This window comes from Pantherophis guttatus, chromosome 8 (assembly GCF_059756535.1).
Source record: "Pantherophis guttatus breed Tessera chromosome 8, ASM5975653v1, whole genome shotgun sequence".
Lineage (NCBI taxonomy): Eukaryota > Metazoa > Chordata > Lepidosauria > Squamata > Colubridae > Pantherophis > Pantherophis guttatus.
The window spans coordinates 18,131,413-18,145,342 of NC_142070.1; the positions used below are offsets into that span (position 1 = coordinate 18,131,413).

General features: G+C 40.6%; 1 protein-coding gene across 6 annotated transcripts in view; it reads left to right on the top strand.

Annotated features, from left to right (window-relative positions):
• PDLIM5 (PDZ and LIM domain 5) overlaps positions 1–13,930 on the top strand; it is a 151,751-nt gene that overhangs the window by 107,538 nt on the left and 30,283 nt on the right. For all 6 annotated transcript variants that reach the window (XM_087875289.1, XM_034440491.3, XM_034440492.3 and 3 more), the window contains one exon: positions 12,634–12,812. In XM_087875289.1, coding sequence (XP_087731415.1) covers positions 12,634–12,812 — 179 coding nt within the window. The remainder of the gene's footprint in view (positions 1–12,633; positions 12,813–13,930) is intronic.

Sequence of the window (13,930 nt, forward strand, 5' to 3'; positions counted from 1 at the left end):
CTAATGGAGCGGGAGAGAAAAGTCACATTTTAATGTTAAGACTGTGCTAAAACATTTCAGTCATTATAGCAAAATGTTTTATAAATGGCTCGTGTCCATTGCTGGTACCAGTCATGTTATTCAAATCAGGTTAATTTAAGATATTTTAGGTTGGTGGTGGTCTTCCAAGTCGTTTTGAATTTATGATGTGATTCATGGCACAGAACCATTTCGCCTTATTTAAAAAGTATGACCTTTCAGTTAACTCCAAGGTGGGAAAATATTACTAGAGTGGAATCAATAGGTCTGGACTGAGGTACTGGCAGAATTCCTCCAGTGTGGAAACCACATGTTGTTCTAAAGAAGTATTCTTAGAACAGAGAGCCTTTTTTTCTCCTATTCCCCTGATATTTTCTGACTTAGTCTGACTGCAATAGTTGGGAAACGGGACAGCAAATAAAAGATTATTCACACATTTGCCACCTACTCCATAAAGCGCTTCACGTTTCCTGGTGGGATGGTGAATTTTGCTTTGTGTCATATTTTCTGACCACAGCTATGATAACATGAGAAACCAACTTTTCTGGCATGTTTTATTTTAACCAACAAAGCAGAGGTTTTGATGATTTAGATGCAGCTCGCTCATTTATTGTGTCTAATACATTAGTTCCTTTGAGACACTTGGATGATTTCACTGTTAAAATGCTTCATAAGTACATATTATTCAGATTATCCAAATGTGAACATATAAAAGCTTAATTTGTGAAAATTTTAAAAAACTTCGTATCTTTTCCATATCAGTGGAAAGTCACTCTTTCTTTCTTTCTATCTTTCTATCTTTCTTTCTTTTTCTCTTTCTTTCTTTCTTTCTTTCTTTTTTTCTTTCTCTGCGTAAACCTTTGTATATGATCCTTTCCAATTCTGTGTTCATGTTACCTTTGAGTTAACGTCATAATGTATGAAAATGCTACTCTCTGTATTTAACAATAGCAAGATATAGAAAACTTTGGAAGAACAAAAAACCTTTTCTACTTGTGAATGAATAAGAAAATAGTGCAACTGTTTTCAACTATAAAATGCAACTTTGCCATGAAAGCAACACATCAACCAAACATAAACTTTATGGCCTGTACCTTTTAACTAACAGTTATATCTGCCATGTTCTGACAGCACATACAATATATGCTTCTGACCACTGCAATATCTTCTGTAGTTTTGTATTCCTTGCTGATGGCTACTTTGAACTGAGTGAATCTTTGAAGACTCTGAAAAACAATTCTTCACTTGCTCTTCCTGAATTTTGCTGTAGATACATCCAGAAAACATAGAGTTGTGCATTAGGCATGCCTTTTAGATGACTGTTGCATACAAAGTTTGCACGCCCATGTGTGTTTCAAGAAAACCCTAGGTGGATAAAAACTGATATGTGGTACAGAATTATTTACATGTTGCTACAGATTTGAATGTAAACCACTACTTATATCCAGTTGCTTGTAGAATCAAGATCAGAAAACAGTGCAGATGTTTTCAATCTATTCTGTGTAATATACTTTCTGCAGGGAGTCAACATGGTGTCTCCCACCCACCCACCCCTTCTTGTTTTTGGAATTGTTTCTTCCACTTCCACTTCCACTGCACACCAGAACAACTAGACACAAGAACAGTTTTTTCTCAAACACCATCACTCTGCTAAACAAATAATTCCCTCAACACTGTCAAACTATTTACTAAGTCTACACTACTGTTAATCTTGTCATCGTTCCTATCACCCATCTCCTCCCACTTACGACTGTATGACTGTAACTTTGTTGCTGGTATCCTTATGATTTATATTGACTGTTTCCTAATATGATTTGATCGCTTATTTGTTCCCTATGACTATCATTAAGTGTTGTACCTTATGATTCTTGACGAATGTATCTTTTCTTTTTATGTACACTGAGAGCGTATGCACCAAAGACAAATTCCTTGTGTGTCCAATCACACTTGGCCAATAAAGAATTCTATTCTATTCTATTCTATTCTATTCTATTCTATTCTATTCTATTCTATTCTATTCTATTCTATTCTATTCTCTTGAGCTCAGAAATAGTCTTAGACCTTTTTGTCTGGGTTGCATGATTGAGATTGCCCCAAAGATTTTTGATAATTCTGAAGATTTTCAATAATAGTCCTGGAAATATACATGTTTTTTTTCCCCATAGGTATTTCATTTTTATTTTATTTGTTAATTAATAATCTGCCTTTATTATTTTTACAAATAATTCAAGGCAGTGAACGTATCTAACACTCCTTCCTTTTCCTATCTTGACTGTTGGAGTGCTACAATGGCTTTGGGAAGCAGACATCGCTCCATTCGTTCAGCACCATTATAATTTCAAATGGTTGCTGAACGAACGATTGTAAGTTGAGGACTACGTGCGATCCTACTGGCATCTTTGTAAATTTTAATTTCATACAAAAAAAAGTATTTTTGTTGTTTGGAATTATGTTAGAAAGCTGCTTTTCCAAAATGCTCTGTATCTGAGAAAAAGACATAATAGTTTTGAATGATTTGGATTTTCAGATTTTTTTTATCCGTACAGGAGGCAAAACAATCTTGAGTCATTTTGCCTTCTTATTTATGTTCCCCACTTCTATTTTTTTTCCATATGCCTAGCTGTTCTTTCTTTTACTTTAGATTCTGCTAGAACAATGTTGCCTTCAGCAATGTAAATATTAATTTTATAATTTTACAGTTATTTATAAGGAGAGAAATACGAATCTCTTCTGTAGAATTTCATCTTTGTGTTTTTTGTGAGTCTAGCACTCTAAGCATTTTTTATGTTGCCATATCCAGGCAATTTTTCCAAATATTTTTCTCACAAGCGCAAACATTGTGAAACGATGGTTATATTTTAAGAATACTTTCCTTTGTTTAAAATTCCACAAATTGCAAAACACAGGATATTTTAAAATTTTATTAAAGTAAGTCTTACAAAAATAACAATTTAGATGGATTTTAAGATGGATTTAAGTGAGGCCATTCCTTAATTTTTAGTTCAAAAGTTGATTCCACATTAACTCTTAAAACTGAAGAAATCTGGATAGCTTCAATCAATGGCCATTTAGAAATAGAAATAGAATAACAGAGTTAGAAGGGACCTTGGAGGTCTTTAGCCCAAACCCCTGCTGAGGCAGGAAACCCTACACCACTTCAGACAAATGGTTATCCAATCTCTTCTTAAAAACTTAACAGTGTGGGAGCATTTACAACTTCTGGAGGCAAGTTGTTCCACTGATCAATTGTTCTAAGTTGCTTCTCTACTTGATTAGTTTCCACCCACTGCTTCTTGTCCTGTCCTCAGGTGCTTTGGAGAATAGCTTGACTCCCTCTTCTTTGTGGCAGCCACAGAGATATTTGAACACTGCTATCATGTCACCCCTGGTCCTTCTTTTCATTAAATTAGACATACCCAGTTCCAGCAACCGTTCTTTATGTATCTGAAAAAGCAAAAACAGCTTGTTGGGGGGGTCTGCGCGCAGTTCCCTCCGAGCTCCGTTTTCAGTGGCAGAGGGCAGCAGGAGGCCGTCATGGCCAAAATCGGAGCTCAGGTGCCCGTTTTCACTGGCAGAACGCTCGGGCCACCACAGACACCTCCGACACAAGTGATGTCAAGCTGGCTGTGCCCGCTCTGGCCATGCCCACCTTGGACCCCGAGGTCAAACACAACCCTGATGCGGCCCTCAATGAAATCAAATTTGACACCCTTATACTAGATGTATACTAGATACTGGTATATTAGACACCAGCTTTTAAAAATACTTGTGTAGGAGACGTTTTTTGAGAAGACTGATCAGAACACACACATCATATTGGGTAATGGCTTTGTGTGTGTCTTTAGCTTGCAGAGGTCATTGAATCAGTTTTCCATTTTAAGGATTTTGCTTTTATGTAACTTACTTATTTCTGGAAATCTTCTAATTTTGGGAACATTCACTTGGAAAAAATACAGCAACATGGCCAGTTCCAGGCCAGACTGTTTATGGGGAAGCCAACTCCTCTTGGCAGAGAGCCTAACCTAGAAGAGTTATGACATATAAAAACCAAAGTGGTGGTCCTACTGAAATGTTGGCACTTCCTTAGATTGTACACCCCTAGCAGATGTCTGACTATTTTCTGAAAATGGACGAATAGGTTTTGATAGTTTGCAGGGAAGAGGTATCTGGCTTACTAAATATCTCACAATTGGAATCTAAGTCAGTCTTCAACCTAAATTTCTCCATCTTAAAATGTCTTTCTTCCCTAAAAAGCAATATGGTCTTGCATTGCATTAGATCTTAATTCCTGAATTTGATGCACAGAAATTTAAGTGACTTGGGAAGTGACAGAATGTCTCTTTGTTCCCTTTTAAAAGATTTGTTCTTTAGAAAGAATATTATACTTTAGGACAATGGGAAATGAAACAAAAATTATTATCTGGAAAACTGTATCTGCTTGATAAATTTAATTCTACCTGAGGGAGATACAACAAATGGGAAAGTAGCTAGGATAGGGTTCAGTTCACATGTATCTCATTAACTTTGACTTACGTGTCTCTATTGCTCTAATTTATTAGTCACTGTAGCTAAGTTAAAATATACTAAATGTCATTAATGATGTTTTTTAGTAGTCCATTGCCAGACTGCTACACTTAGTTTTGATTTGATTTCTTGATAACTTAAAGCAAATTTCTTTATCTTGAAACCATGAATACAGTAACTTCACATATAACTTCAGATCAGTGGTGAAATTCAAATTTTTTTACTGCTGGTTCTGTGGTGCGGCTTGGTGGGTGCGGCTTGGTGGGCATGGCAGGGGAAGGATACTGCAAAATCTCCATTCCCACCCCACTTCAGGGGAAGGATGCTGCAAAATCCCCATTCCCTCCCCACTCCTGGGGCCAGCCAGAGGTGGTATTTGCCGGTTCTACGAACTACTCAAAATTTCCGCTATCGGTTCTCCAGAACCTGTCAGAACCTGCTGGATTTCATCCCTGCTTCAGATACAAGTGCTATGATATTGAAATTCAGGTAGTTTGTTCACACATGAATTTCTGCTATAAATAAAGTTAGTTAGGTAAGAAATGAAGACCATTGTAGTGAGGACCCATAGCCCAAGTATCAAGGGGGCCTGAAACCTCAAACTAATTCAGATTAATATTTTTTTTGACCACACTCACATTTTGTCTTGTCTATGGCCACTTTTGAAGTTGGCCATTCAGAGCAGAGAATCCCTACTTTTCAGCTTCAATTCAAATTGGTAATTTAGGAATGCAAAGAAGGAATCTTTATCAAGAAAGTAATCAGTGTACCTCTGCTTCTCTTTATTTCTTTTCCCATATGTGATGTACCTGTGTTTCCCCAAAAATAAGACTGGGTCTTGTTTTCCCCCGTATATGAGAGGCTCAGTTCTTCTGCTTGTTCATGGCAGGGCAGAAGACCACACGGCGCACTAGTACTGCCACCACAAGGCAGGGAGTGGAGTTGCCCCACGCACCTGGCACCGGCTTACCTCAGGGCCTCCGCAGCCAGACCACCCATTCTCCTAGGTAGCTCAGTGGCTAAAACACTGAGCTTATCGATCAGAAAGGTCAGCAGTTTAGCGGTTCGAATCCCAGGTCTCCTCCGTCAGCAGGGGGTTGGACTAGATGACCTCCAAAGTCCCTTCCAACTCTGTTACTGTTACGACACCTGCCTTGCCTTGCGGCCGTGGCACCAACACACCACTTAGTCTCCTGCTCCGCTGCGGCCATAAGCAACCAGAAGAAGTGGGCCGGCAGCCACGTGGGCTTCTGCTGCACATGACTGTCAGTGCTGCCACCACGAAGCAGGTGTCAGGGCACAGATGGCTTGGCTGCAGGAGCCCTAAGGTAAGCCAGTGCGGGGCACGTGGGATAGATCCACCACCTCCTGGCTTGCCTTGTGGCCACGATGTTGTGGCCCCGCCTTCTGAGCCTATCTCATCGGAGGAAGAAAGCTCCGAACATGAGGAAGAGGAGTCAGCCAGGCCTCCCTCTCCAGGCTCCTCCCCTCTGGCACTGTCTCAGGTGCCGGCCGAGGGAGAGGAGATTAGCCAGGAGCCAGGTGTCTCGGATGAGAGCGAAGGAGAGCCGTCATTCCTGGATGCACGCCAACGAAGGCGTGATAAACGGTTACAGCAGTTAAGGAGGCGTGCTAGGGATTAGAACTGAGTCACTGGACCACACCCCAGAGACTATATAAGAGAGGGTGGTGGCTGGTAAAACTCCGTGACGAACAAAAACGAACTTTGGCTAGTCACTTGAACAACGTCTGAAGCTGCCGAAAGGGATATTGTTTTTGCTGGACTGTTTGCAATGCGTATGTAATTTATGTTATCTATTGCAGTAAAAGCTCTTGGCAGACGGTGATTATATTGCTGCCAAGTTTGAGATAACGACCTGTGTGCATGCCAAGTACTTTCTTAACCCTCGGCTGGCTGTGTTTGTGTGTGTGTGTGTGGACGGGGACAGATCACGCGGCACCGCGAGTAACCAGATGGAATGGGCGCCTGGGTGGCTATGCAGGCTCTTAAACGGCTTATTTTTGGGCATAGGGCTTATATTAGGCGCATGCGTAAAAACACTAGGGCTTATTTTTGAGATAGGTCTTATTTTCAGGGAAACAGGTTAGCCAACCAGAGAGTTTTCATTTCTGTTTTTTCCCATGCTGTTCAAAGGTTGCAAGATGTAGAATGCAAAATGGAAAACTGGAAGAATGCCATTGTTCTGGCTGGGGAGCGCCATGGTGGATCCGAATAATTCATAGGGCTGGAATGACATGGATTCTCATTCTTTTACTTATCATACGTTTCGTCTTTATCCAGATGTAAAGGTGTCTGTGCAGAGGAAGGGTGAAAGAAAACGCGCTAGCATATTGCAGAGGCATATTGGTGTGCTGGTTATTTAGCATAGCTTTGTAAGCTTTGAAAGTTGGATCTTAGATAAATTAACAGATAGTCCTTCTGTTATGGTTAGCAAAATTGTGATTAGATTAAAATACAGTAATTAATATACTCTAAATGGTTGATGGAGACTTTGAAGTTCCAGATAGGAATTCAAATTGAATAACCTGTTGCGCTCCAAAGGATTTTAAATGCAGAAGAAAGACAACTTCCTCCCTCCCTCTCTCTGAACTCTTTCACAATGATGAAAATAGCTTTTACTTGAAAAATATATCCAGTTGCCCTCATGTGAACTCTGGTATCTTTTTGCTGGATATGATAACTTGACAGATGCCCAATGCTTGTGCTCTTTTCTTCCCTTACACCACGATCCATTAATCAATCTCCAATGCACAGAATTATATTAGAAAGCAAACTGCTATAGAAAGTAGCTGATTTTTTAAAAAATCGACATGTTGCCTATTGATAACATTTCCACGATTACTTAAGCATAATATGAAGATTAACCCTGGAAGGAAACCCAGAGGAATGCAGCCACAGGAACTCAAAATGTTCTCTGTTTTGGTAATGAACGCCTTAGTTCCAATATTATTGGTGTGTGAGGTCTACTGCAAATGTTGACAGAAGGACTTCTGCCAACCTCAACAGGCATAGCGTGTGCCATAAATCAAAAGTTTCATGTGAAGCCAATTGTTCGGCTAAATTTCAGCCGTTCCTCCCTCTAAAATACCCATAGTTTCTAGTTTCATGCCTAGGAGTTTAGCTTTACTAGCATGGCTGATCCCACTTTTCACATTTCTTTCTGTATAAATTCACATGTTTACATGCTTTGGCAATATAGATAGTTCTCACCTCAGAACCATTCATTTAGTGCAGGGGTGGGTGCTACTTATCTTTACTACCAGTTTACAACGGGACCGTGTGCACTTCTGCGCATGCGCAGATCACCCATGATGATGTCGTGGCAGGTGGGCGGAGCCTCCCGCCAGTTTTACTACCAGTTCTATAGAACCGGACCGAACCGGGAGCAGCCCACCACTGATTTAGTGTCTGTTCAAAGTTGTAATGGTACTGAAAAAAGTGACTTATGACTCTTTTTCATAGTTACAACCATTGCAGCATTCCTATGGTCATGTGATCAAAATTCTGACCCTTGGCAACTGACTCATATTTACTGTATTTTTCGAAGTAGAAGACACACCTTTCCCCCCCCCTAAAAGTGGGGGACCGAATACAGGCGTTTTTGGCCTCTCGAACCCTCTGCGCATCATGTTTTTGCCGTTCCCGGCCCCCAGAAGCACTCTGCAGGCCAAACACGGGCGCGTTTTTGCCACTGGGGGCCTGGGAAGGCAAAAATACAACACATTGAGGCCAAAAACTATTTTTTTCTTTTCCTTCTGTAAATTTAGGTGCGTCTTATAGTCTGAAAAATACGATATGTCAGTTTCAGAGTCCTGGGGTCATGTAAGTTTTTCCTGGTGAGCTTAAGGCAGAAGGTTTCTGGCGAGCTTAAGGCAAACAAACTCAATAGGAAAGCCAGATTCACTTAACAGCCATGTTACTAATTTAACAACTGTAGGGATTCAGTTAACAACTGTGTCAGGACAGGTCACAAAATGGGACAAAACTCACTTAACTGTCTCACTTAACAGAAATTTTAACTGTCTCTTAACTCTAATATAACAACAGAAATTTTTGGACTCAATTGTGGTCGTAAGTCGAGGACTACCTAATGTCTGGTCATAATTCCATTAAATTTGTGTATTGTTCAGTAGGCTTCGTGCCTGCTATATCTGGGTTAAGATAAAGCAATTTTCTCTTAACCCAGATATTGTAGGCATGAAACCTACTGAACAGTACACAAATTTAAACAAGAGGGGACAAAGAGACAGCAGCAGTCTTTATGTTAATATCAGCAAAATCATACTTGAAGCCAGTTTCATATTTGTTAGCCCATAGACTTAATACAGTCTTCGTTGTTTAGCAGGACTTCCAAAGCAAATAAATGGGAAAAGGAAAAGGACTTTTCTTGCTACTTTTAAAAAATTATACATGTGTAGAGTGGATCTCGAGAGAGATATAAAAGACTTTCATGACGATAGGAACTTTTGTTCTACTAATCCTTTTGCGAAAACTGCCACCATCAGCCACATGCAGAAACTTAAAAGTCTACATAGCTTTATTACAGGTAGTCCTTGACTTACAACAGTTCATTTAGTGACCGTTCAAAGTTACAACGGCACTGAAAAAAAGTGACTTGTGACCATTTTTCACAGTTACAACCTTTGCAGCATCCCCATGAGCATGTGATCAAGATTCAGATGTTCGGCAACTGGTTCGTATTGACAGTAGCGGTGTCCCAGGGTCATGTGATCACCTTTTGCGATCTTCTGACAAGCAAAGTTAATGGGGAAGCCAGATTCACTTAACAACCAGGTTGCAAACTTATCAATTGCAGTGATTCACTTAAAAGAGCCTTGGTGGCGCAGCAGACTAAAGTGCTGTTAAGTAACACCAGCTGCCTGCAATTACTGAAAGTTCAAATCTCACCAGGCTCAAGGTTGACTCAGCCTTCCATCCTTTCGAGGTAGGTAAAATGAGGACCCGATTTGTGGGGGCAATAAGGTGACTTTGAATAAAAAAGAACACCGCTTTGGGGGGTGGCGAAAGCCCTACTAAGCAGGTATATACAAAAGTATGAAGGCTATTGCTTAATGCATTGTAAGCCGCCCTGAGTCTCCGGAGAAGGACGGCATATAAATCAAACTAACCAACCAACCAACCAACCAACCAACCAACCAACCAACCAACCATAAATAAATAAATAAATAAATAAATAAATAAATAAATAAATAGTTAGTGGTAAAATGGGGAAAAACTCGCTTAACAAATGCCTCGCTTAACAACAGAAATTTTGGCTCAGTTGTGATCATAAATCAAGGATTACCTGTATTTAGAAAAGATCCCAAGACAGCAAGTTAAACACTCTAATTATTATAATGTATACTTTGAAGATGCTTTTATACAGTTACTTCTTTTCAAGCAGATTTACTAAATCAGACCAATGTTTTAATAGTGAAAATATAGAATTTCCAAAGTGACTTAACCTGTATGCAAACTTAGAACTAAATCCAAGAAAAACTTGTCCTTTCCCAAAATGTAAACTTATTTTTTCCCTAAATTGCTTCAGTTCTCCCTTTTTCTAAATCAGTAGATCTTGCCAGTTTTATGTATACGATACACATAGTATTTTCTTGCTTTAAGGCTTGTTAACTTTCATATTTGCTGAATTGAAATTTTCATCAGATAAATGATGGCTATTAAATGCAATCTGTAAAATAATTCTGGCTGCACTAATGTTGGCAGAACCAAAATTTGAGGTGGAATAAATGAACAGGAAGGCCCTCAAATATTATAGGCTTGGTTTGGCTTTCCTTATTTTAAAGAAAGTGTAATAGGAACACATGGACCATTATATTCATAATCTAAATTCTAAACTTTGTTTTATACACTGTAAAAATGAATTTTCTGGATTTTGAAGAAATGCCACCATATTTATTATCAAAAACAATCAGAATATTTTCACATGAGCATGTCTTAGCATTAACTGTAAGCTCAGCATTCGGGGTTGTTAGTGCAAGTAGAAAGGCACCAACTTTAAATGAGATATTTATAAATTGCAGTTAATGATACAGCTATCTGAAACATAGTTCACAGATGGATGACCTGCAAAGTATGGATTAGGGCAGGGGTCTTCAAACTTTTTAAACAGGGCCAATTCATGGTCCCTTAGATTGTTGGGGGGCTGGATCGGCTGGGTGGGTGTGGGTAGGTGGGCGTGGGTAGGTCATGTGACCAGGTGAGTGTGGCCAATTTAACAGTCCATTGAACAATGCACACAAATTAAACTTTAATTTGTTTTGCTCCTGGGGGTGTTTTATTTGCATTTGTTTGCATGCTGCTCTTTTGGTTGCCTTTTCTTTTTACTAGATCGTTTTTTTCAGTTGTTTAGGAGTCTAGTGGTCCACTTCAGGAAACTCAGTTTTGCAGCAATTCTTCTCAGCCCCAAGCAGCTTGAGAAATCTCTCTCTGTCTTTCTCTTCTTTCACTTTCTTTCTTTCTCTCTCGCTCTCTCTTTCTCTCTCTCTCTTCCCCCTCTCTCTTTCCTTCTCTCTTTCTCCCTCTTTCTCTTTTCTCTCTCTCTCTCTTTCTCTCTCTCTTTTTCTCTCTTTCTCTCTTCCTCTCTTTCGTTTGTGTCTCCCTCCCTCTCCCTTTCTCTATCTATCTCTCTTTCTTTCTTTCTGTCTCTTTCTCCCTCCCTCCTTCTTTCTGTCTCTTTCCGTCTCTCTCTGTCTCTCTCTCTCTCTCTGTCTCTCATATCAGTGGTGGGTTCCTCCTGGTTCGGCCTGGTTCTCCTGAGCCAGTAGCGGTGACGATATGACGTCACCGAACCGGTTCTGCCCTCTGCGCCCCCCCAACCCCCGCGTTATTCTTACCTTTTATTTGGCCCCACTCCCAATCTATTGCTGCCTCCTGAGTCCCAGCTGATGGCTAGAGGGAAAAAAACTGTTTAAACTCTTGCCGCGGGGCTTCAAAGGGCCGCCCTACAGCTGATCAGTGTTAAAAGAAAACAAATGAGTAGAACAGTGCCTGCAAAAATAAATGGGTAAATAGATACAGCTCTGCAAGCTGTTAAAAGCCTGGTAGACCAGTACCTCTGCTAAATCCTAAATAATTGTCACATGACCATCCAGCCTTGCCCACAAAATAAGCCACGCCCACAGAACCGGTAGTAAAAAAAATTTAGAACCCACCCCTGATATCTATCTATCTATCTATCTATCTATCTATCTATCTATCTATCTATCTATCTATCTATCTATCTATCTTCTGGAGGAGGGGAGATGAAAATTGGGCCATTTTTGCCCATTTTTTGGCCTCCTGAGGCATCTGTGCATCCCATTTTTCACCCCCACACACACACCTCCAGAAGCATTCTGCAGGTTAAAACGAGGCAAAAACAGCTCGGTTTTTGCCCAAAAAGGGCCATTTTTGCCCATTTTTTGGCCTCCTTTCACCCCCCCCACCTCCTCCAGCAGCATTTTGCAGGCCAAAATGTTGGGCTTACCTTTCAGTTCCAGCCTGCAGGGCTCCCGAAGGCAAGTCCTGCACTCTGCTGAAGGGTGGACGGGGAGATGTGGGTGGGGCAACCCCATGGTCCTGCTTGGGCTAGATTAATGGCTTCAGTGGGCTGCATGCAGCCCATGGGCCGTATTTTGAGGACCTATGGATTACGGTGTCCTATGCACAGGTGAGATTCACATACTGTAGCAACCGGTTTGCCCAGCACCAGAAATGTGAGTGTGCGGCATCACAAAACACGGCAATTTGCTCAGGGGTGCCATTCACACATGCATGCGGTGTCAAAAACACAGCAATATAAAATGGGATTGTGCCCAGATGGGTGAGCGGGCCCACCTGCTGGTCGCCACTACCACTTTGCCCGAACTGGTCCAAACTGGTTGAATACCACCTCTGGTCCTATGAGATTTGTAGCAATGTGTGCAAAATTGAGAACAAACAGTGAAGGAGCAGTCTTTCTGCTAATAATTAAAAATAATTTTCTTTGTATTTATATAAAGGAACATTTTCATTGCATCCTTGTGCTTGTTTGGGGATTGTGCTAAACTAATATTTTTTTCTTCAAACAGTGATTCTTTGGAACCCACACAATTTACTACTTATACTGCTGCTGCTGTAAGAAGCATGCCTGAAAACCCAGAAAATGGTGCCAATAGGCCTATTTCAGCCGAGTCTGGAGCAGGATTCAAGCCCACAGGACCTCAATATGCTGAGAAAACCTCAGGCTGGGAGTCTTCTAAGCAACCAGGTAAATTATTGAAAGTTTTGGTTTGGTTGCTGATTTTGAAATCAAATGTTTTATATACAAATATTGATTATTATTATTATTTATTATATTTCTATACCGCCTTTCTCCCGTAGGATTCAAGGCGGTGTACAGTCAAGAAAAATATAGATACACAAACATCATAAAATTGCTAATTAAAATTATTACTTAGTTTGGTCAATTAAATAAAACCCAGAATTAGATAACATTTTAAAAAATCATTCACTTGTTCATATGTTTAGCCCGCCTGTTGGAACATCAGGGTCTTGAGGGCACGGCGGAAAGCACGGAGATCAGGGATATTTCGTATCTCAGGGGGCAGTTCATTCCAAAGGGTTGGAGCCCTCACAGAGAAGGCCCTCCCCCTGGGAGTCGCCAGTCGGCATAATTTGACCCTGAGTAGTCCCTCCCTGTGAGAACGAACTGGTCGGTGGGAGGCTATTGGTGGCAAAAGATGGTCTCGTAGGTACCCAGGTCCTAAGCCATGGAGCACTTTAAAGGTGATAACTAACACCTTGAATCGCACCCGGAAGACCACCAGGAGCCAGTGCAGCTCGCGTAGGAGAGGTGTTACATGGGCGTAACGAGCTGCGCCCATAATCACCCGCGCGGCTACATTCTGGACCAGTTGGAGCCTCCAGGTGCTTTTCAAGGGGAGCCCCATGTAGAGAGCATTACAGTAGTCCATTGATGATGATACCTGATAAAATTTGATATCGAGTCCAGATTTGTGCTTTACTTTGGATGAAAATTTTATTTTCAATTGCAATACAAAACTATAGAAAACAGAAAAGAATATCTTGGCCTCCGCACACCCTGTTTTCAGGCCTTTTTTGGCCTTTTTCAGGCCTTTTTTCAGCCTGTTTTTGAGGCTTTTTTTGGCCCGTTTTTGAGGTGCTTTTCCATTTTTTCTTAAAATAGCCCCAAAAATGGGCCAAAAAAAGACTGGAAAAGGGCCGAAAATGGGGCACACATTGTTTTCCTCTTCTAAATTTAGGTGCGTCTTATAGTCCAAAAATTTATGTGCGTCTTATAGTCCAAAAAATAAGGTAACGATTACACTTTTGCCACAAGCTACTAAGCCATTTGCAAATAAGGTA